Raw genomic sequence first — 26,116 nt, forward strand, 5'->3', positions numbered from 1 at the left:
CCAAATCTAGACCCTGATTTTACTTTTCCAGAAATTTAAATCAATTTATTCTGCAAGGGGTATCTTTTGAAATTAAAAAAAAAAATAACATGTTTTGTGGCATAATGATGTGCAGAGAATGTTCTTAAGTTGAAATTAAATGTTATCACTACACTTTTTTTTCTGTGCTAAAATTTGAATCCTTATATCCAAGGGTTTCCAGGAGTATTTTATTTCTAAAAGAAATGCTGTAGTAGAATTGTTCAAAATAAGCAAATGTGCTTATTTTGTTTCATTTTCTTTTTTTTTTTTAAGATTTTATTTATTTATTTGAGAGAGAGAGAGAGAGTGAGAGAGGAAACACAAGCAGGGGAAGTGGGAGAGGGAGAAGCAGGCTTCCCGCCGAGCAGGGAGCCCGATGCAGGGCTCGATCTCAGGACCCCGGGATCATGACCTGAGCCGAAGGCAGACGCTTAATGACTGAGCCACCCAGGCACCCCTATTTTGTTTCATTTTCATAGCCATCAGTCAAATCCTGACTGAACAGATAGCTTTCATTTAGTAGTTGATGGTTGATAATCAAGATTTTATGATTAAAATATTTATTCCAAGTCAGCTTCAATTTATGGTGTGAAGGCAAAATGTATATACTAAGGTTTGAATACGTATTTGCCTTAGTGATTATTTTTATGATTTAATAATTGCGTAACATATTTTCATTTTTCACTTTTTAATCTGTCAGAAAAGTCTTTCTGAATTAGAAATAAACAAGTTCTGTTATTTCCAGAACACTTTAAAAGGCAAAATATGTTGGAAAAGTACAGTGTTAATATAATCATTAATGTTCTACTTTTAGTAACTTTTACATTTTGGGAAACACATTTTACTTGTCTAAATGATTCATAATATCAGGTGACAATGCACAGAAACAGAGACCTGTTCTTCTAGGCACTGTTATTAAAGCTGGGGTAGTTAACTCACTAAAACTTCACTGACAGTAGACCATCCCCACTCATTTATGTGAAAGGACTATTTTGTTGTAAGAACACATTCCGTAGTGATAATTTGATAGCTGTTTTCTCCATAATAGTATGAGATTAGAGTGACCTTTATATTTCTCAGATTAAGAAGGGAAAAAAAAAAAGGAGAAAGCTTTAACACATTAGGAACAGCACAGGGTTTCCATTTATTGATGTGTCCAGGTTTAAAGCAGAATTTTGTTCTGTGTTTCTGTCATTTCCTTGAACAACCCTAGTCATTAAAACACAGACATCTTACTGTGAGACTGTGTGTTTTGAGTCCAAGGAGATCTCCCTGCTCTTGGCAAAGATTGAGATGAGGCAGCTAATTACAGTTTCTTCTATAATTAGGACCTGTATAGAAGTAAATCCAAGATTATTGCTCAGGAGGAAAAGCTAATAAGAAAGAATAAGTTGAAAGTATACCACCTTATCCAGAAATCTGCTTATATCACATAAATAAGCCATTAAAATACCATGTGACAAAAGGGATTATTTTTTTCACAGAACTGCTAGCACTACAGAATTTTTTCTTGAATTTTTGCATAATGATTTTAGCTGGCAACTGGATGGAGAAATTATCATGAATTAATATTTTTCTGTGACACAAAATGCCTGTAAAATTTAACAGAGTTTTCAGGAAGATTTATCTGCACACAATAAGTTATAGTTGACTTTATTTATAATCTAAAAAAATTGTATAAATTTTAGTCTATAAAATACAATATTAACTCGATCTACTGAAACTGTTTTAGTTATATTTAGGTAGAAATAAATATAAACAGGAAGCCTATGGGAGATATTAAATTAAGAATATGTAATCACAGTAGGTAAAAGTTATGTTGAAATATGTAAGTACATCAATCAAACTTTGACTTCTCTAAATTTTTTCTCAATGGCATATCCTGGTATGTATAATAAAATGAAAAGCTGAGCTTTGGTGGACTTCTGTCAGAAAATACATCTTGGTTTCTTGATTCCATGTTATGGTTGACCAGAGTACTACACAGAGAATTACAACACCCAGAATAAAATTTATCACTTCCTGTATCATTTTCTTCTATTTGTGACATTTAAGTGCAACCTAGGAGCAGATTAAAGGACCCTTCTGCTATCTGTAACCTAGAGCAAAGCTACTCTTTTTATCATAACAGAAAGTGATGAAAATGATAAAGATGAGTAGTGTACAAGAAATGTGGCTGGGACAATGACAGTGATAGTGTGAACAGAAAAGGAAATGTCATTCTTCTTTAGTAAATGCAAGACATAATCAAAGGATGGGTTTCTTTTCTGTTGTAGTGGTTCTATAGTTATTTGCAATTGGCTTTAAAGGCACCTTAGCTGAAGGTTTCACAAGAAAACATGTTTCTCGTTGTAAGAGTCTGAAATTCTTTAGCCATTAAACTTCTCTGATCACCTAGAAGTAATTATTTGATAATTTTTATAATTCAATATTTTCATACAGTGCAACTAGCATTTCACAAAATGCAAATAGCATTACTATAAAGCATAGTGATATGTTATTAGATAATTGAAACGGTCTTCCACTTCAGAAAGAAATTGTGTCATTTAATTTTAAAAATTATTTTAGCAATGTCTGCATATTTGCAGCCCTTAATCTACAAGATGGAATATTAGTTTAATTCTCAGTCTTTCTAGGTGGACACATAGTCACGTGAATCAGAACTTTGAAGTGCCCTTGAAAAAAATCTTGGCATGTTAATGGTTCTCTGAGTGAAAAGTCCAGAAATTTATGTCTTAAAATTTTAATCTGTCCTCACTAACTGGTAGTATTTATTGAAAAAAATTATTTCAATAATCGAATCCTTTAAAAAACTTTATTGCATTATTATTAAGAAGGGAAGGAGGTATAAGTTCCTGGTACAGACAATTCTTCATAACACTGTTAATACAAATGAACCAAGGAGTGGACATTTATTTGGTTGTCTTTCTGTTATGATGGAGGATAGGAAAAAAGAGAGAGCAAGACTCCTGGACATCTTTTTTTTTTTTTTTTTTTAAGATTTTATTTATTTATTTGACAGAGAGAGAGGGAGAGAGAGAAAGAGCACAAGCAGGGGGATCAGCAGGCAGAGAAGAGGGAGAAGCTGGCTCCCCACTGAGCAGGGAGCCTGATGAAATGTGGGCCTTAGATCCCAGGACCCTGGGATCATGACCTGAGCCTAAGGCAGGCGCTTAACTGACTGAGCCACTCAGGCGCCCCAAAACTCCTGGATATCTTAAATCCACAATCCAGATGGGTGGGAAAAGTGACAGTAAAAATAAGTGGCAGGAATGACAACAAGGTTTCCTTCTTTCTAGAAGTACTCATTCCAATCTGAGCCAACTTATTCTATTCTTTGTTCTTACTCCTGTACTCCATTCTACCCTTTCTAATTCCCATCAGAGACCATACTTCCTTTTGTTCAGCAAATCTCACATTAGTGCTCACCTGAAAGCCAACTCAATGAGTTTGAAAAAAGATTCCCTTACAGTTTTCATGAATGTAAACTCCTTTACCCATTCATACATCTTTTCTGTTTAAAAGCGCTAAGTTTAGACAGGGTAAAGCATGTGAAAGAAACCCAGAACCATATCCATCCAGACTTTGGACAGTGATTTCCAAATACAATTTTGCCAAAAAGCACTTATTTGTATCTCTGCTCACAGTCAGAACATTTTAAAATGTGTCCAGTTGAAATCACTTTAAGAAGTTAATATATGCTATAGAGCCCTTTAAATTGAAAATATTTTTTAAAGAGAAAATATTCTGAACTTAATGAAATGACATGTTTCCTGTTATAAAACAAAAATATTTGGAAATCATACAATTAGAATATGAACACTGGTAAGGAACAATTTATATATTTGAAAAATAATCTGGCATGAGGCAGTTATTAAAGAATTAAGCCATCCTCCGTCTGACCTTAAGAATAATTTCCTAACTCTTTTTTGTTAGAATTCATAATTGTGGACTCAAAATTTTTTCAGCAATTGAAATAAACCTTCCACATTGCAAATCATCATTAAAACTCAAAAAACTACAATATAGTTAGTTGTATATCACAGTTCTATCTGCTTCTTCCATGTGCCCCAACATTTGTATGTTGGTACCACTGAAAGGCTATGATCAAGGTCTACCTCTATTTTGGGAGAGAAAAGCATTAGTAACCCAAGTTCTTGAGTGATTCAGTGTCAGGTTCAATATGTTATATTGCAATGTTGGATTTAGTTGATGTATACAGAGAAATCACTCGCAACACGCTGACTTTCAAATTCCATTAGCTTTCTCTTTTTCTTATTTCAATTATGCTACACTCAGACTGCTGCACAGCAGATCACAGGAGACTTGAGGTTGTATCCTGGGAAGTCCCAGTTTAGCAATCATTCACTTTAAAGTGGCTAGTATTCTTAGATTCTGCTTTTCTTATTTGGCTATAAACAAAAGGCACCATATAAACTCAAAATAAATGCTTTTAAAAAGTGTTTTGATGTCACTATTCTTTTCTGTTAGGTTATATATCCATGGTTGATTATAGATAGATTTCAGAAACCAAAATGGTACGGTTGTTAGTTCAGGTATTAATTTTACAAGAACACTGAATCTGTATAGCATGTTATAAACTCATGGTGGCTTTAAATACATTTATATTATTTGATCATCACATGATGCAACACTGTGAGATAACCAGGGCAGAAGTAATTATGTTTGATAGACAACAGAATCAGAATCATGAGTAATGATGCTATTGTGTTTTCTTCATTCACGCAAAATGGTGTGTACTAAAAATTCCATTTCTGAGAAAATGAAATAAATTTAATTAATCTATTACACTTATTTAATTGACAGTGCGAGATAATTCTTTTTGACTTGGTTATTCTCTTTTGAGTAGACACCAAATGCTGATGTGATTAGTCCAGTCCTTTTTCCCTCATTATCATCAGAGAAAACTAAAAGGTATTTAGTTCTTTAGTTAACAAACTACATTCCAATGAGTCATTTACTAAATGGAGACAATATTCATAACTTCTTTGCCTCAAACACTTTTTTCCTCTGGTTACTAATACTGGAATTAAATCAGCCATTTATCTTAGCATGTTGAGTGACATATTCATCATTTAGTACATACTCAGTTATTACACACATGCACAAATACATTGAACCATTTAGACCCCTAAAGGGATTGTAAATATGATCTAATGATTTATGAATATTGGCATTGTAAATTCTATGCAACTCATATGTAAAACTCCGAGAAATCAGCTAATGAATGATAGAACTGTCCAACTAGGCTTCATCAATCAAACTTATCTATCAGAATGAATGTTGGTAAGATACTTTACTCTGAAGGGGAAGATGTATTCTCATATTTTCAAAAATTCTCTAACATTGATTAATCTGAAATATTATCTGTAACATTGATTAATTGGTAGAGGGTTTTTAAAAATCATTTTGACAGATAATTTCAGTATAATTAAGCATACTGTTCATTTCCAAACTGATATCCTGGGAAATAATACCATTATGGAAATTGCACTATGTAATCCATACAGCAACTCTTCTCTAAATATAATTACTTCTCATTGGGATTAATTTATTGTGAGAAAAAATCTTTAATCATTAAGGAATTCCAGTGTAATTAAGTTTATGTGCTTTTCTTTCACTAGCAAAACTTAAGACATTCTAACTTTGAGAATTATATGTCTTCTAACTTTGTAGTCAGGAGGATTTTTTAATACTCATCTAGATAACTAAATATCTTCCTTTAAAAAGCAGTGCTTGAAAATTTAGAATTCTAACACCTATTAAATATATTTTTTCTTTTACTTAACATTTTATAGGATTAATGTTTCCTATTTGGGGTGACTTTTTATGTATCAGGAAATACTTTATTGGCAACAGATGGACCTATTTATGCAGTGCATGTATTAACATTATATTTTGATTTATGTATATATAGAAACTGAAAATGATTTCTGATTGTATTTATTGATTTTCCTGCTCTGGTTTGTGTTAATAATACATGGCTATTTTGTGTAACCTTCCTCCACCTCTTCCATTAGTCAATTGTGGGATTGCTTTCTGATTTAGATGAAGGATGAGGTAAAACCATAGTTTCCATTGTTTAATAGATCAACAATCAAAGTGAGCCTTTTGTTATTAAACTTGAAGTATCTTTTTATATTTTAATTTCTAATCCATCACAAATTAATATTCTCTGTGTTAAAAGGAAATGATTTGTCTTTCTTTAATAATATATTCAAAATGCAACCACATTCATGTTGTATCTTATTATTCATCAGACATTTTAATAACTAGTGCAAAGTTCTGAGTAAAATCATTAAAGCCTTTGAGTAGCAATGCTTTCTTTAAATAACTAAAGCTTATTCCAGGGAGTTTTATAAAATGTAGTTTTGTTTTGGTTTCTCCTGAAATTATTAGTTAAGCATTTTGTTTATTACACATAAGTGGACAATTTATGTGGTATTAAAAAATACTCATATGGGACACAGACAATATAAAGATGTCCTAACAGACACAAACAGAAATATTGATTCATTATGGAAGCATATTTAAGAAGTTCATTCATAGTAAAATCATATGTAAATTCGTTAAATTTAATGGACTTCGAAGTTATTTTGATAACATGTTAGCATTAATGTTTCCTGTTTTGCATTTTTACCATTTCTTCTTTAAACCTATAATTACCTTGTCAAAAATTATTATCAATATTTTGAATATTGATCTATCATTATAAATAAGCACAGTTAAAAAAGCCAGAGAAGCTTTGATTCCTTAACTTTTCCTGTGATTGCTTTCCCTTTTCCATTTCCTTCTTTTTCTCTTATACTCCTATCATGAAAATAAAGAGTCCTGTGTTTTAAACATGTCGATATCGTTGTATCAACAACAACAGACAGTGTTAACTTGACAGAGGCAAATAGAAATAATTTATTTCTTTTAACTGCATTTGTGTATTTGTGTTTTCTTCTAGTCAATCTACTGGATTCAAAAACAATTCAAGGGGAGCTGGGATGGATCTCTTACCCATCACATGGGGTGAGTGTGGTAAACTATTGAAAGGAAACATTATTCTGTCCATTGTCTCATAGAGAACAGAAGGAATTACTGGTATGTTCTCTAAAATGAACTCCTCTACTTCTGGTGACATATTATGTTTATCAGGACATTCAGTACATGCACTAAGAGAGCCAGATATTTGTGTCCAAAGGAACTATTAAATTTTTTGAAGTTTTATTTTTTCCTTCTGAATCAATTGCTTGATTACACTAATTAAGCTTTTTAATTATTACTGGCATCGTGTAGGTGGTCTGAGTGTGACCATCTAACATTTTTTTGTGATATGCCCAGAAGAGGTGAATAGAGAAGACATTTCAAATTTCAAGTAATGTAGAAAGTGTGTATTTGGAGACCTGCAGAGTTGTAGCATTAAAAGCAGCCTTGGTGACCATTCCAAGTAGGATATATTTGTCAACTGTATAAACCCTTAATTTCTTTGTTTATTTGTCTTTATTTCTTAATTTCTTCACATTGCCTTAATTTCTTCACTTAAAATGTCTGCAGCATATCTAGGTCAGTTTAAGCCTGAGGAATTTTATTTAGAAAAAAAATTGACTACCTTTACATTTTTAACTCTTTATATGCCTTTAGTACTTTACCAAGCCAGACACAGATTACTAAAGTGTACAGTATTTTTGTGATACAAATGTTTCTGGTAAGATTCTGTGTGAGAATTTTTTTTTTCTTTTCTTTCTTTTTTTTTCGGGAAAAAAGAGGAGTATACACATTTGGAAAATTCTTATTCTTACAAAATTGTGTAATAAGTGCCTAAACATACTTTGTTTCCAAGTATAGCCTGTGGAAAATGCAAAATGCTATCTTGAAATATCTGCGATAGGAACAAATTTGTGTATTTCTTTTCCTTCTACTCTCATCCTCTTTTCAAAGAGGTTATTTACCAGCACCTAGTGCTGGTATTCAGTCTTTAGATTTTTGTGCCTAAACATACTGATTTTTACGGTACTACCAGCTTCTTCTTCACCGACGGATGTTTTACATCAGGGATACTTCATCTATCTGTCATCTTTGAATCTGCTTCTCTTCCTGGTACACCTTGACATTGACACAGTGCCAAAACCTATCACATAATCAGGACTTGGTTCGTTGCTTTGGAGGGGAGAGTATGAAGTAAGCCAGGATTTGGTTTTCCCATAGGTGTGAAAGGAATCAAATGATTAGGATAAAAGCACATCCTGAGTAGTCATAAAGAGTGAATCAAGATTCCAGATTGAGCTGGAAAACTCATTTAAAACTAATCATCCTAAAGTCAAGTCTAATTTTAATTCTGGTTTTAGAAATTTGTGTTTTTCATTGCTCCATCAGATCATCTACTATAGAAACTTGCTGCCTAAGGATATATGAAAAGCAAAAATCACAGTGACATTTTACTAATAGGTATATGCTTTAAAAAAATCAACAAGAAATTAACTTGTATTTCAAAGCGACAATCTGTTTCATGATTTCATGTTTCATGATTTCCTTTGAAGAAGGTATAAGGAAATATATATTTCTATATATTAAGGCATTTGGGGAGAGTATTGTATAAATGAATTCATTTTGCCATGTTAATATTACAAATTTTGTGGTGAAACAAAGTTGACACTTCTGCTTCTAGAGATATGTTGGGCGTGGGGAGGAATGTTCTAGAACTCTACTCTACAAGGTGTGGTACATGCACCAACCAGCAATATCAATCCCCCAGAGACGTTTTGATATGCAGATTCTCAGGACCTGCCCCAGACTTTCTGCATCAGAATCTACATCTTAACATGATTCCCGGGGAATTGCTGAGCACATTAAATTTAAGAAACACTACTTAGGATAATTCACCTCTTGGCTTTTCCCATCTCTTGCCCAATATCCTACCTCAGTTTTTGTCTACAAACTCATGATTTTATCAGCGAACAGTTTTCAGTTTCTCCTTTGGCTTATTGTTGCCTCAGAGAGCCAACCTCATGAGCTTGGGCTTCCTCTTCATTGCTTTCCTGGTGCATCTCTTTGCAGCTGTGTCCTTCCTCTTTCTGATGCATTAAATAGCCTACAACAGCTGGCCAAGTTTTCTGAGTTATCATTAAAACTTGCAGGGAGAAAACAAAAATCTCCCCAACAGGTCATGATATTTATAATATCCCAAGACCCCAAAGCAAAAAAAAGAGAGAGAGAGATGTGAATTATTGTCCTGTGTTGCTGTATAGTATGTTTTTCCTTTAGTCGTATATTGTGTTAACCATAGTGTCCATGAGGAAATAAGTAACATAATTTGGAAAATGTTCAATTAATACTCATTTCTTTCTGACAAACTGATGAAATTCTTGAGTAAAAGCACTGCATAGTCAATTAAGGGTTGGCATTTAACATCCTCTCTTTTACAGTTGCTTATGCTTTTAGATTTATTAATAATTTTTATTGCCTAATCATTGCCATTTTCAATATGACAAAAATAGATTAATTTTGTGATTGTTTTGTTTTTAAAGGAAATGGTTAAAAATATTGTGATATTTTTGCTACAGCTTTTCCATAAAAATGACATGTAATAGCTGGAAACAATTTTGAACTTGTTATTGTTTTAATTGATTAACTCTAATAAAAGCAGTGCATCTGTTTGTAGGTTAACTAAAATATGAATATAAACTTTGAAGAAAAAAATTGTAATAATGTCATAACATACTGAATAATTGAAAATCCTGCTTTGTGTGTGTGAGAGAGAACATTTAAGTTCTACTCTTAGCATATTTCAACTATTCAATAGTGTTATCAACTATACTCACTGTATTTTACATTCTATCCACAGAGCTTATTCACCTTACAGTAAAAGTTTTTACTCTTTTACCTACTTCTCCCTATTTCTCCTACCTTCCAGTCCCTGACACCCACTTTTCTGCTGTTTCTGTGGGTTTGACTTTTTTTTTTTAAATTCCTTGAAATACTGATATCATGCAATATTTCTCTTTCTCTGACTGCTTTATTTCACATAACATAATGCCCTCAAGGTCCATGCATGTTGTTGGAAATAGCAGGGAAAATCCTACTCTTTTGATTTAGGGCAATGGTTTTGAGTGTGATGGGTGAGGTGGGTAGGGAGGGAGGCAATTTTGAATTGGCCCCATGGAGATATTTGAAAATGTGGGGAGATAATGTTGTTGTCAAAAATGGTAAGGAAGATCAGGGGTACTGCTAAACATCTTGCAATGAATGAACAGGGTATCCTCCCACAACAAAGAATGATCAGGTCTAAAATGACAGTGCCCAGGTTGAGAAATCCTTAATTAGGGGATGAATAATGGTGCTCCATCAGGGGTTGTGGTCACTAAAAAGAAGCTGGGAGACTGCTGGCAGCTTCTCTAAGTCTCAACCCTACTCTTACCCAAATTCCAAATCTTTTGCAATATGAATTTTTAAAAAATGGTTCTATACCAGAGTTATATAAAATTAATATATTTTGGGGGAAAGGCCCAAGGATGACTCATTCCTTCATGTACGTTCTTTCCTATTTTTGTTCACCCTTTTCCCCAGAGATGTATTCATGCATAAAACCTTACAATTAACCTATGTAATTTTCTTGGGAGGAGTATTTCTATCTCTATTTTTAAATGGTGCTTCAAATCTTAGAGGAAACCTTGTAGGAAAGTATGGTACTATACCATTAGGCCTGGAAAAAAATTCTCCAAATGAGTATCTGGGAGGAAATTTAATGAGACTTTTGTTTTCTCTAAATGATTTTTTTTCTAAGATTATTTATTTAGAATTTTTTTTCCTTAAAGATTTCCTTAGACATTTATTGGTACCTTACTTATGATAATGTATAATCATAATAAATATTTATTTATTTTAGAGAAAGAGAGAGAGAAAGGGCAAGTGAGAGTGTGGGGGAGGGGAAGAGGGTGAACACTTCAAGCAGACTCCCGGCTGTGTGTGGAGCCCAAGGCAGAGCTTGATCTCATGACCCATGAAGTCATGACCTGAGTTGAAACCAAGAGTCAGATGCTTAACCAACTGAGCCACCCAGGCACCCCTCTAAATGAATTTCTTGAAAATAATACTCAAAGTTTATAAACTGAAATTATCAGGGGGCTATGAACACTATTTTTTAATAAGAGTTTTATTGGTCATGGATAATTTTTGGCACTAAGTTTGTTCACTTTAGTAAAGCAGACATAGCAATGACGTTTGCTGTCCTTATGAACTGTGAATTACAATGTTCGAATTTTGGGCATAATTAATTTCAGAAATTTTAGTAATCAGGTTAAATATTCTTTGATTTAGAGGACAATCAACACATGTAAAAGCCCATTTATATTTTTATTACAACTTTGAAAGAGTATTTTGCTTAAATGTGACTAGTATTTAAATTTATTGATTGTTTGATTGATTGATAATGCCAATCTACCACATAAGGTTTCTTAGTATATGTATTATTATAGAAGAGGGATCAGAGGGAGGTAGAGCTGTATAATTAGGACAGTATTTATATGCTGACCAAATAGTACAAAGGAATTATGAGCCTCAATTCACTTAATTACAGAAGCTCAGATAAGGAGAAGAGCATGAGGAGAGAGTTGGGGAAGTATAGAGAAAGCACAGCCTGAAATGAGTGATTCATGTAAATTAGCGGATGATGGAAAGAAGTCTCAAAATTAGTAATTGCGGCGCTTTTCTATTTTCTACCTTCCTCTTTTTTCAACTTCTTTAGAATTTTTTTTTCCTTAAAGATTTCCTTAGACATTTATTGGTGCCTCACTTATGATAATGTACCTAAACAAACAAAAACAAACAAAACAAAAACAAAATGCTCTTTTGGCAAAGAGGCCCTGTTGGTTGCCCACCCAACACCTCTTTCCTGGCTTTTTCTTGAGACTGGTGCACCTATATTGTTTAAGTTTTCACCTCCTGATGTGTTCCTGGAAAACGGCCCCTCTGCAACTCTGGGAGGCGAATGTTGACTCATCCAAGAGCTAATCATGAGCATAGTCATTTTGCCAGTGATTGGTGTAGGCAAGAATAAGTAAAGCCAATGAGGCTGGAGCAGAATTCCAGTGACTTCTGGGAAATTTTTCCTTCTAATAACAAGACATGGGGAGAGGCTAAGTACTTTGTGCCTCTGCACTTGCTCTGTGAGGGCCCAGTGTCCTTGTCTGGAGAAGCTGCACTCCCTTCATGACCAGAAAAGTGGAACCCAGTGAACATTAGAGAAATTGGCCTGGAGCCCTGACATGGCAGAACCACTGAGTTATGTAAAAGAATTTGCCTTGTTTAGACCACTCTTCTTAGTATTTCTCATACTTTCAAACTAAAGGCATTCTGATAGTATACAATGTTTAATTTTCTGATCAAATATCTTAATTTCTAAATGGAGGCTACAGTAATGCATAATTTATGTTATTTTGTGAATTGTATTATGTTATTTATATTTCCCCAGGTTATCTTTTTTAGTGCTTTCGTATGATGTTAAGGATCATATGCAGAGTAGTAAAATAGGATAAGCGCATTGTTTAGGATTGGACACCTGCATTTGAAATCTGGCTTTGCCATTTATTGTTGTATGATCTGACGTAGGCCAATTAACCTTCATTAACATTTGTCCTCACTTTTTAAAAAGGAATAATAATAATTTCCATGTCACAGCACTTTGGAGTAAATGATATTTGCGCAAATGAGATATTTCTATGTATCTGTCTATGACAAAATATATGTGATAATGCATGGGAAAGAACTATACAAATATAATTTCTTTTTTTTTTTTAAAGATTTTATTTATTTGACAGAGACACAGTGAGAGAGGGAACACAAGCAGGGGGAGTGGGAGAGGGAGAAGCAGGCTTCCCCGCGGAGCAGGGAGCCCGATGTGGGGCTCGATCCCAGGACCCTGGGATCATGACCTGAGCTGAAGGCAGAAGCTTAACAACTGAGCCACGGGCACCCCTACAAATATAATTTCTTATTCTTAAATAAATTTGAGGATCTCCCCTTCGAATCTTAACTCTCAGACTATACGTGGTATCTTGGATTTGGATTTAGGAGAAGGAAAATTGATAGTACTGCCTGATATTTCTTCTCTGTTAAGAGCCCCAAACATGGCCTTGGACATCACATGGTTGTTATGCTGTTGAATCTGTGCAAACTAAAGTGCGCATATAGTCCTGGCATTATATTTTGAATCGAAAGAGTCAAAATGTGGGTGAATGAGTCAAAAGTTGGGTGTCCACTTTAATTTATTTCAAACTTTTAAGTGATGAGACTTTCCTCAAAATTTTAATATTTCTCCTTCAGGGAGACCTTCTGACTCTTTTACATGCCACTCTCCTGTCACCCCTCCCCCGTACCCACCCACACCCCCCAGGTTAGCACAGAACACTGTTAAGCTCAACTTCCGTGTTCTCTGTTGTACCTCCACAGCTTGTAATTCTACATCAATGCAATTATTTCACTGATACTTATTTCATCCAGGAAGCTGAAAACTCCATGAAGCCAGTTTCCATCATGAAACTCCCTCTTTTATTCTCCACATTTTGAGTCCTTGGGTTAGTTGTCCATAAATTAAAATTGTCTGAACGAATGAAAAATAAAAGCTTTCCAAAACAAGAAAGGATAACTAAGTTGACATTTTGTATTTGTTGAAAAAATTTTGATTATTTCCAATCTGTTATTTCAAATGGTGTCTATTAATGCTTCCACTCTCTTTTTAATGACATAAATGTAAGTGAAATTATAATATATACACATACCATATGTTCTATAAATATATAATACATAAGTATCTATGTTTATATTGTAGATGATATGCTGTTTTTTGTACTAGCATATATTTAGTTAAATATATTTAGAAAGTATTATCAGCCCATGAATTGGAAGTTAACTGAAAAGAAAATTAACTAGGGGCACCTGGGTGCTTCAGTCCTTTAAGCATCTGACTCTTGATTTCGGCTTAAGTCATGATCTCAGAGTCCTGAGATGGAGCCCTGTGTAGGGCTCCCTGATCAGGGGGAGTCAGCCTGCCCTCTCCTTTCCCCCCCTTCTGCTCTATCTCTCTCTGAAATAAATAAATAAATAAATAAATAAATAAATAAATAAATAAATAAACAAAAAAGAAAACTAGCTAAAGATAGTTCTATATTGAAATTTATCTTTGTTGTTGTTTAAAGGTAAAAAGCCAGAATCCTGCAAATAAATTCCATTTAACTAAAAGTAGAAATGTTTAGAATTGAATGAATTGTGGAGAGGAGTGAGAATAATAAAAATACTCTCTAAAACAAGTCATTGGTTTCCTAGTCTCCAGTTTACTGTAATTTGCCTTCAGTGTTGGAATTACTGCAGTTTTTGAAGTCTGCATTCTAAGTCTTACCTACTAGATCTCTAGCTTTCACTTTATGAATGTTATCTGAAAAGCAGGAAGAATATTTTGACAACTGGGTGTCAACAATAACCACCTGGGATTCCACCTTTATGAATCACAGTCTAAATTCTGCTTCATATGCTGAGTAGTCAATCCAGGAAAATAAAAATTTTGACACATGTGATATGTGATTTTGGGTCATTTGAAGTTTTTCTGCCTAGAATGAACAATGCTACGTATTTTAAATATGTCACTTTTACCTATTGTGCTGACCTATCAAGGAAAGATGTCTGATCAAATTAGAAAAACATGGCAAAGTTTTACAGTTTTTTCTTTCTCACCTTTCCTTGAAACAAAATGCACCAAAATAGAAAGGGAAATGTGGATAAGTGGTAGAAATCAGCAAAGATAGAATTTATTTTAGCAACATTTAATTTATAAAAATTAAAATGTTAACTTGTATTTGTTTTAACAGGATTTTTATCAGTGCTTTAAGAAAATAGAAACTATTTTTCCATTGCTAATGTGGTATATTTCTATGTTCATTCAAATCATGTTCCTATGTTCACTCAATTCATTACACATTAAATTTGTTGAAACGTAGAAATAGTATATAGCAGCCTGAATATTAGTTTTTTTATTGCTAAGAAGTATCCAGTTCCTTTAATATTTTAAAGAGTATACTTAAACACTATGTTTTCAAGCTTCCAAGTTTTCCCTTGAATATAAGATATAAAAAAAAACATATCCACCTCAGTGGGAAAGAGTTTCAATTCTGTTATTCTATTAAGTATAAGTTAAGAATTTTGATAGAAATTTATAAAAAATAATAATTTGTCCAAAGTTTTGCTTCTTTCTTTTCTTTTTTTTTTTTAATTTCATGACTTAATGGTTTTGATCCTTCGGTTTGGTATTGTCTGGTGGTTAATTTTTTTGAAAGATTATAAAAAAAGAAATTATTTTTTTTTAAGATTTTATTTATTTATTTGACAGAGAGAGATAACTAGAGCAGGAACACAAGCAAAGGGAGTGGGAGAGGGAGAAGCAGGCTTCCCGCCGAGCAGTGAGCCTGATGCGGGGCTAGATCCCAGGACCTAGGGATCATGACCTGAGCTGAAGGCAGATGCTTAATGACTGAGCCACCCAGGTGCCCCAAAAAGAAATTAAATTTGCCACACTTTTTAAATAAGTCCCACATTTCAAATGATAGCCACTGGACCTGGAAACATTTAAGGTAATAGTATTTACAATACAAACCACTTATGTACTTCTGCAACCTTAGTAGCCCATTGACTACCATTAATTTTTTTCTGCTAATGATGCTCACTTTAATGAATAAAAACCATACCAGTTTCTTGGGGGTTGCTAAAATCATTCATCCCCTTTCCATGAGACATATGAAAAGAAATGTCAAGGGGGCTAGCGTATTGGGTTTTCTGAGTAGTCTACGTTTACAAGTTATTTTTATTCATTCTGATATGTATTTATAGGCAAATAAATATATAATATAGTTATAAATATATCATATAGATTGAAATCCTTAGTTTAAAATGTGTAAACAGTAGTTATTAGAAATACAAAATCCTGGGTCCAGGCAAAGACCTACTTCATTGGAAATCTTGAGGGGTGGGACTCAGCAATCTGCTTTTTCATAGATCCTCTATGTGATTGTGATCCTGCTCAAGTTTGGGAATCACTGTACTAGAATGTCATTATATGCTGTAATGAGACCGGCACTGATAAAGATATTCAGTTGCTGCTTGATGCTGTGCTGTAGTTCATTCCAACTTCTTAATTAATACAGCACAATTCATGATTCATGATTCATGATTAATATAACACTGGATGCTTTTCATTCAAGATTTTACAATAAATACACAATGAGTGAATATAGGTAGTTGACCAGCAACTCGGGGAATTTATTCTTTGCAATTTGCAATAAGGATTCATGTTAGAATCATCACACTTCTCTCATGTAATCTGGGAATTTAGTTTGAACTGCAGGTATACAGTGTTCATACATCTGGCATCCTTTGCTCACCATAAAAGAGATGACATTAAAACCTACAGACTAGAAAGTCTTGAATTAAGCGATAGGAAAATGGCAATAAGGAATATGAAAATCCCCCATCAAATAGTTACTAGAATTTAAGGTTGTCTAGGGAATGACTATGGGATGTTCCTAGAAAGTGACAGGGATCAGCTTATGATGGATTTTATGTGTCACACTAAAGATATTGTACAACATTCAAAGGCAGCATTTTAATTGGGTAATTATGGGGGATGTTTTAATTGAAGAACCGACAGGAGTCAGAAAAAAACAGAAAAGCACTGTGAAAGTTCCCATGGAAGGTTGTATGGGAACCTAGGATCTGCTTGTATCCCTTTGATTATATAGCTTAGTGATTTGGCATAAGGTTGAATTTTTACTATTTTGCTAACATTCAGAGAAGAGATATTCTAAAAAAAATCTTTTTTTATTAGTGAATTCTTTTTTAAATAAGGGCATAAAACAAAGAGAAACTGAATCTGGAGAACTGAGTAAGTTGTAAGACCACTGGAAGACTCAGTAGAAATGAAAATTATCTAGTAAACTAAGGAAGACAAGGGGAAAGAAAAAAAAAGGGGGGCATAAAATGCTCTAATGGTAAGGGTAATTAAATTTCCCTTCCCTGTGACAGTATCAGTCAATGTTTTTTGGACGTGAGGTTAAGGATAAGCTAAACTTCAGAAAAAGGTAAAATGGTGACTCTTTTCTCAACATGAAGCAACAAAACTATGGATCTAGTAACTAGGGAGATTCAGCCAGTGCAGGAAGAGAGGAGGGATGCAATGTGGTGGTTTTAAAGGACTTTAACTCCCAGTCTGCACTTGGATATTTATTCCGTGCCATGGAATCCCAAGAAAGCTGGGAGTCATAAACTTTATGAATTTACTCAAAAGTCTCCAATGGGGGTTAAAGCTTCTGAGTGATATGAATCAGTCTTATTAACTGTGCTTGCTCAGAAATTCCCTAGATCCATTTGTCACCTGTATCCCTAATGTTGAATGTAAGTGATGGGTGGCCATTTTTTAATGTAGAATTAATGATATAATTTTGACTTCAATTTCCCTGTTCTCATGAGTGTTGGAGAGGCAGTAAAAAGCAATGTAATCATAAGCCACAAGAAAGAACTCTGTAGAATTTTGTGAAAATGTTTATTGACAGAGCTTCTTCACTTTTTTTAAAGATTTATTTATTTTAGAGAGAGAGAGAGAGAGCATGAGTGGTTGGGGCAGAGGAAGAGGGAGAGAGAATCTCAAGCAGACCCCACACTGAGTGCAGAGCCCCATGCGGGGCTTAATCCCAGGACCCTGAGATCACGACCTGAGCTCAAACCAAGAGTCAGATGCTTAACCGATTGTGCCACCCAGGCACCCCAAGCTGCTTCACTTTTTACTAAGGGTAACAAAATTTTATCTTATTTGGGGCAGTAGAGTATATTCAAAGAGATAATCAATTTTAGAGATAGCAGTGACTTTAGAAGTCATCTAGTACAATTCCCTAAATAATGTTGACAAGCAGCTGAACCTCTGGGAATGTTAGTGACTTGAACAAGGTCATATTATTGCTTTCTGGGTCTGAGTTCATGCTCTTTTCATTATTCCCCTCTGTCTTGGTCTGGACAGTACCAAAGGTTCGAGATTGCATGGTTTAATACTTAACAGATTATACACCATCAGATTTCAGAACTCTTTTGTCCAAGTGTCCTGTCTTACAGCACCCCAAATAATGACCACATCTTGGGATACATCAGTCAATATAAGCTACTTTTCTCAACAGCTGAAAAATGCTGATCTTTCATAAACCCAAGAGGAAAGTTGGGTTGTATAGGATTATTATTAGCTCTCTATTCTTGTATACATATCTTACATATCTCTCCCCCGCCCCCGCATCACAGCTGGATTTATGATCCAGGGACCCAACTGGCACTGATGACTAAGGATTCTTAATTCATTCTCTGACAACTCTGGTTGATTTTAGCTTAGATTCAAATATAAATCTGAATTTACTTGCATTGAAATGATATTTTTTAAATGTTAGCTTAAAACCAAAGCAAATCTCATACAATTTGTTTTCATAAGAACTAATGGATATTTTGAGATCTTTTAAAAATTAGTACATCATTTTAATGTGACTAGTCTTAAAACAAGGGTAGATGCATTATCTTCTAGCCAGTAAATCCTCTTCCAGATTTAAAATGTTTCTAAATTTCTAGCTATATATTTTTTTGCATTCTGCACTGCTAAAATAAGAATTCTTTTGTTGGATCTTTTTTACAGAAATATATGGTGCTCTCATGTAGTTTTCCAAATAATTTGATGAGTAAAAATTAGATTAACAAGTTAGTTCAACAACACATTTTGGATGCTAAAATATAAAAACACAGGAGTTATATAATCCAATAAATATTTTGTGGTGAGATTTACCATAGTGATCATCTCTTATAAAATAACTACCTTTTCTGGGAGCCTGGGTGGCTCAGTCGGTTAAGTGTTTGCCCTCAGCTCAGGTCGTGATCCCAGGGTCCTGGGATGGAGCCCTTTATCAGGCTCCCTGCTCAGCGGGGAGCCTGCTTCTCCCTCTCCCTCTGCCTGCCTGTCTGCCTACTTGTGTTCTCTCTCTCTCTGTCAGATAAATAAATACATCTTTAACAAAAAATAAAAAATAAAATAACTACCTTTTCTTTTCTGAAATAAATGATCCTAATTCAATGAGAATCCCAGTAGTGGTAAACATTTTGGGGGAAGACTAAGGGTGATAGCATTATTTTATTTTATTTTATTTTATTTTAATTTTTTAAAGATTTATTTTTTTCTTTTAGAGAGAGAGAGAGAGACAGTGTGCTTGTGTGTGCATGTGCATGCATGGGGAGAGGCGCAGAGGGAGAGAATCTTCCAGCAGACTCCCCGCTGATCAGGTGACTGAGCTACCCAGGTGCCTCAAGCATTATTTTAGAAATGAAAGTATATGGGGTATTATTAGTTTCCAGAATCTATTGAATTCTCAGTAGTTTATACAGTATAAAAGGGGTTTGTAAAATCTTTAGTACATTGACATTCATTCATCATGTTGTTTAATAACTGCTTGAGCTCCTACTTCGTGTTAGGCACTATCATAGGGAGTGGGGATGCAAACATTACCCACAGCTAATATTTCCACTATGTGCTATATTCTATTCCCCTGCTTTCTGTATATCAACTCATTTAATTCTTACAACAATTGTACAAAATTTACTCTCATTTCATAGAAGAAAAAAGAGAACCAAAGCATTTAAATAACTCAGACAAGATCATACACTCAATAATTGTGTCAGGAATGAAAATCAGTTAGTCAGACCCCTTACACTGCATACATCACCCCTACTCTAGACTGCTTCTTTTAAGAGAAGTGAGGAATATATTTCTGGGTGAAGCATAAAGTTTGGTGGAAGACACCAGTCCATGAACCAGCAACTACAATATGATGAAAATCATCAATTGAAATACATAGTAGGTACAATATCACATTGAATGTGTCATTATCTCTGCTTGACATGAGTCAGGGAAAATGATTGCAAGAGGTTGTTAAGCTTTAAGGGTGAGTCGGAATTTAAGAGGTATACGTGACTGGGCATCACACACACAAAGCACAGATTAAAACAGCATTGTATGTTGAGCAAAAAACACAGCCCATGCCATCTGAAAATAAGGGATAGAAGGAATAAAGTGATAATTTGTGAAGAAAAAAAAGAGAAAGAATTTTTGACTGGATCATGAAGAGCCTCATGTACCATGTCAAGGGGTTTGGATTCTCTTATAGAAAATTGTTAAGCCATCTAGGAATTTGGAAGTTTACTCTGTGCACTTAGACCCGAGGTGTAAAGAAGAGTTGGTTTCTAAGATCATCTGAGAAAGATACCTGGCAAGGCATAGAAGGGAGGTCATGGATGCTGTGTCATTTATGGTACCTGTTCTATAAGAAATGATGCCAACTGGATATGGGTGGAAAGGAGATGGAGGATTCAAAGATAATTTCTGATATTATGGGTGATTAATGATGACTTATGTGTATCTTAGTTTCTCCTAGATAAAAGTTACTTAGATTCTCAAGTGCCTCTGGATCAACTGTAGGACACCACCCCTAAAGTTAGAGATTGCATTGCTAATGGTGCTGATCCAGGGACCACACTTTGAGAATCAGTGTCCTAGATCAATATTAAGGGATTTACCTGAAAATAAATTTGGATAGTTTGGTTTTGTGAAGTTTAAAGGGTAGAAATTAAATGAACTTAAAAGGAGAGATGTGTTCTGTTCTCATGTGTAGATGGTCAACTAAGATTGAGAATAATTTTTAAATACTTTGTTATTGGCATATATATATGCTGATATAAACATATATATTTATATTCATGTATATATCTACACACTCATATATATTTGTATTTACAGCACATATCATAACATACCCAGTAGTATCTTATGTGCTATTCTAGTATTTGAAATTCTATATCATTGCTCCAATGTTTCCTGAATTACAGAGAAATATAGAAGCCATGAAGAATAAATTTTCAAATAGATGGCCATAGGCTGTTGTAGAAGGTCATATAATGTGTACTAATGTATAATGTAAAGTTTTGGCAGATCCAATATGGGTATTTTGGCAGTAAAAGTTATTTAGAAGTGAAAAGTAAAGATTTTACCCCAATATTAATTTTATATAATATAGTATTTACAATACAAAACAGGTAATTTCTGAAGAAATGTAAAATAGACTCATGATATGTGATAGACAAAGAATAGATAATGGGAAAATAAAAGATGAATTTTTAAATAGAATTTTAAACAATTAACAACCTTGAGAAATGTTCACCAGATAGTTTTTCTTTTAGTATTCAATTTCCTTTGAAAAACATTTCCTTTAACATTTCATTGGATGTAACATTTGTAGAACTTATGATTCTCAACAGAGACATAGGTAGGTACTTACAACAATATTTAAACAGAAGAGGAACAATGCTCAACTGGTTATAGAAGCAGGGAATCATTCCATAGGAAATAAATATAAACAAAAAGTACATGAAATATCTCAAGGCACTTATAAACAAATTAACTAATTCTTTTGGCCTTAGGCCTGCTTTTTTTTTAATCTCATGAATATTTTCATTCATTTTATCTAAAAATTTTTAGGGTAAAATAAATGGATTTTTAAATATTTTTAATTATAAAATTTTAATTCAAAATTGTAATGAAATTAATGTTATTTTATATGTTCTTTGGAGGACATACTCAGTAAACATACATAGGTCTGAATTGTCAGCCTGGAAGATTAGGATGTACATCTCTCATGAAATACCATGATCAATATGTACCAAAGAAGGATTTTTTTTAAATATAAGGGACAATGGTTTCTTCAAATTTTACATAACTGTATTTTTATTCTTATAATCAATTGGGATTTAGTATACTGATTCAAACCACTGATCCATCAAATCTTTGAATAACTTCACTCAGCAGAGGTTCATTTTATGTCTTTTCAAAAAAGAGCAGAGACCAGGGGCGCCTGGGTGGCTCAGTTGGTTGGGCGACTGCCTTCAGCTCAGGTCATGGTCCCAGGGTTCTGGGATCGAGCCCCGCATCGGGCTCCCTGCTCAGCACGAAGCCTGCTTCTCTCTTTCCCACTCCCCCTGCTTGTGTTCCCTCTCACTGTCTCTCTCTGTCAAATAAATAAATAAAATCTTTAAAAAAAAAAAAAAAAGAGCAGAGACTAAACACAGTGCTAAGTAAAGATCATATTCAAAAGTGTAATTGACTGAACAGTTAACCATCCGTAACATGTTTAACAATAGGATGGGGAAATCCCTTTGACCTTTCAGCGAATTAGTAGATGTCTTAATATGAAAGAATTTCTAAATGTTATTTAGAGAGTATTTCATAAAATATAACAAATTTGAAAAATAAAAAGCTTCGCTTACAAAAAGAGCCATAACTTTATATTCAGCAAAATATTTAAATACTGAATTCCCATAGGATATCTGTATAATTTAGAAGAGAAAAATATCATTGCCTGTAATGAGACCAGATCCTCTTTGCTTTTTCTAGTAATACTTTTCGTCTTTCTTTCGGAGTATGTAATGTAGCCTCTCCATGAGGAAGACCAAAGTTAAATAAAAAGCTGTCATTTTAATTAATATAACACAGGCTGCTCTACTAAGTGGCTTCAGAAGATCTGTTTTCATTTGATTTTAGGTAATTGAGAATCAGCCCATTGAATATGCATAAGCACCTCTTCCTGTAGACATTTTAGAGTCCAAAGAGAATCAGAAACAATTCCCGCTCCCAAGGAATTTCTTTTTTTTTTTTTTTTAAAGGTTTTATTTATTTATTTGAGAGACAGAGAATGAAGAGAGCACATGAGAGGGGTTAGGGTCAGAGGGAGAAGCAGACTCCCTGCCAAGCAGGGAGCCCAATGCGGGACTCGATCCAGGGACTCCAGGATCATGACCTGAGCCGAAGGCAGTCGCTTAACCAACTGAGCCACCCAGGTGCCCCCAAGGAATTTCTGATATAGTTGTGTGTTTGTCTCATTCTTGTACATCCAGTTTTCAGAGCCAAAGGTGAATGTGGTCTTTAGTAGTTGGGCATATAGTTCTGGCTGTTGATTATTTATTTCATGATCATGTATGATGCTGGTTTTAAAAAGTTTATTTTGGGGGAATAATTTTAGATTTATAGAAAAACGACAAAGAGAATACAGAGAGTTCTTGTATACTCTACCTAGTTTCGTCTAATCTTATATAACCATGGTCTATTTGTCAAAACTAAGACATTCACACTGGTATATTACTAGTAACTAAACTACAGTCTTTATTAGATTTCACTCATTTTTCCACTAGCATTTAAATAACTCAGACTGTTAAGCACATGAAAGGGAGTTTAGGCTGCTGATAGAGAGGGCACAACCCTCTGTTCCAGGAAGAAGGAAATTTTCCCCCATCAATTTCTATTCTGTAACACATTTTACCACATAGAAGTTTAATTGCCATCAGTTTAACTTAAAATCAATAGACTTTTTCTTAAAGCAGTTTTAGGTTCATATAAAAGTTGAACCGAGAGTACAGAGTATATACATCATTTCTATACAGAGTTCACATGCACCCTCCCACTCCCTAGTTCCCTCTATAACGAACATCTTGTGTTGCTGTAATGTGTTGGTTAAAAACGATGAACCAATATTGATACATGATTTTAACTAAAGACCATAGTTTACATTAGAATGTACTCTTTGTTTTGTACATTTCTCTAGGTTTTGCCAAAAGCATAATGTATGTATCTACCATTTCAGTATCATACAGAACAGTTTCACTGCCCTAAAAATCCCCTGTGCTCCACCTATTCATCCCTTTCCCCTTCTTGGGGCACTACTCATCTTTTTACTGTCTCTATAGTTCTGCCTTTTCCAGAAAGTCATAGAGCTGGAATCATATTATATCTATGTTTTTCAGACTGGTTTCATTCACTTAGCAATATGCATTTAAGGTTCCTCCATGTATGATTCTGTTTTGTATTTGCTTTGACATCTACATGCACTTCTAGTTTTACACATGCCCTTTTGCATTCTGAGTTTACCAAGTAAATCTTTGTCCACGTTCTCTTTCCATTTGGAACTTATTGAGGACTGCTTCTTTTTTGAATCTGGTTTTCTTTCATAATCCTTGGTCTGAGGTTATAACCAACCTTTGAATGCAGTTTACTCAGGAAATACATGAACATATGAAGACATTCATTTTTTGCATATTATCACTTGTAAGATAACATGATTGATTCTACATTTTTTGTTACTTTTACTGTACCATTCAATTATTTATTTTTAGTTAGAGTCTCAAATATTGTTAACACCTCACTTCCAAACACATTGTGTCTGTAGTGATGATGAATTGTAATTATTTATACTTCTCAATTTCCAAAGCTAGTGATTAGGCAATGAGCATTTAATTAAAGGTGAGAAAAAAAAGTCAGAATAGGCACAGTCTAATTGAAACACAATAGTTGGTTGACTGATTTTGGTTGTAAAATTTAAAACAAGTTAGGGAATAGCAATCATATCATTTTTATATTATCAATAGCAAGTATTTGATAATGCTACAGGATTTGATAGAGCATCTCACAAGATAAACAAAGTTAAATCTACCTTTATATAGACAAATTTCTTTTCCTTCACTCACGAAAAAAAAAGATTCTTACAAAGAACGTTTTTTCTGATGATTTATTTGAGAAAGAGAGAGAAGGAGGGATAGGGAGAGGATTTGGAAATTGATATTTTTTGCCTAAAATCACTGTTCTCAAAATTTTGCTCCAAATGAATTTGCTTCACTTTCTTTAAATCAAGTGTGTTAGAAATACTTTATTTTAGTTGATTGTGTGTATACGCACATGTAGGTGGACACAGACACACACAGAGACACTTAAAACATCTTTTTCTTATGCAGAGAAATTCTTCAGGAAAACGTGTAAAAAACTTTTTTTTTTAAATAATAATAATACCCATTATATAAACATTCTTAAAACCATTCTCTTATGTGGACACAGTCAACTTTCAGGTGGATATGTTCTGTGATCTAAACCAATTCTTACCCAAATTCTTAAAATAATGTAGAATGATCTTTATTATATAGATGCTTAGAAGATTTTAGGATTTTTTTCTTCATCAGTTTGTCTAAATGTATAATATTCAATGCCTTGCATCCTCCTCACCAAATAAATTGATTTAAATACCTCAAATTTTAAAAGTCTACTCTGCCTTCTATAATATGTATCTCATATAATGCATTAAGTATCTACTTAGTCACTTGATGTGAAGACCTTTGAATCAACTCTGATTTGTTGTTTCTGTTTTTCGTATTCAATTGTTCACTATTTCCTGAGGATTCTTTCTTAAATATGTATAGTATCAATTTCTTTTTCTCCATTTAACTGTTGCTAGATTTAAGTCCAGCCACCATAACTGAAGAAGGCACCTGTATGTAAAAAGAATTTTGGCTTAAATAATAAAGAAATACAATTAAAGAAATCATTGAATGAAGGAAGAAAAATTAACATCAAAACAATAAAACAAAAGAGATACAATGTTAAAAATGAAACAGATGTTAATTTTGAAAATTAAATACCGAACCTGACCTTATGACTGATTCTCACCATGAAGGCCTTTTCCCAAGAAGTAGAACATGGGGTAGAAAAGGGTGATGACTACTGACTAATAGTTGAAATAGTGAAATGACTCACATATTAGCAAAGAATAAGCTTAGTAAAAAAGTTGGTGTAAAAAAAAAAAGGAGGAAACCAAAATAGAAAAGTCTTTATGTTTTAGCTTAGAAAAGTTAAAGAAAAACAAGGGATGGAGCATGAGGTAAGAGAGTTCAATAAACATGAAAAGGAAGAAGCCATTTGGGAGAAATGATAAGCTATGTACCTGAAGTGCACTAATAATTTGGGGAGAGAATAAATGACCTTGTGTGTTGAGGATATTATGCAAATATCAACTAATACCACATATACACACGTGCATGCATGTGTTTATTAATTATTGGAAAGATAAAATATTTTAAAATGAAAACATGGTCATATAATACAGTCAATTAAAATATCACAATAAAGAGTAAGAATATATTCAACTATACTTGTTTTTCA

General features: G+C 33.7%; 1 protein-coding gene across 5 annotated transcripts in view; it reads left to right on the forward strand.

Moving 5' to 3' along the window:
* EPHA3 (EPH receptor A3) overlaps window positions 1–26,116 on the forward strand; it is a 351,742-nt gene that overhangs the window by 12,401 nt on the left and 313,225 nt on the right. For all 5 annotated transcript variants that reach the window (XM_032406343.1, XM_032406344.1, XM_032406348.1 and 2 more), the window contains one exon: window positions 6,995–7,059. In XM_032406343.1, the coding sequence (XP_032262234.1) occupies window positions 6,995–7,059 (65 nt within the window). The remainder of the gene's footprint in view (window positions 1–6,994; window positions 7,060–26,116) is intronic.

The sequence above is a fragment of the Phoca vitulina genome, unplaced genomic scaffold (genome assembly GCF_004348235.1).
Source record: "Phoca vitulina isolate PV1807 unplaced genomic scaffold, GSC_HSeal_1.0 scaffold8, whole genome shotgun sequence".
NCBI classification, from domain to species: Eukaryota; Metazoa; Chordata; class Mammalia; order Carnivora; family Phocidae; genus Phoca; species Phoca vitulina.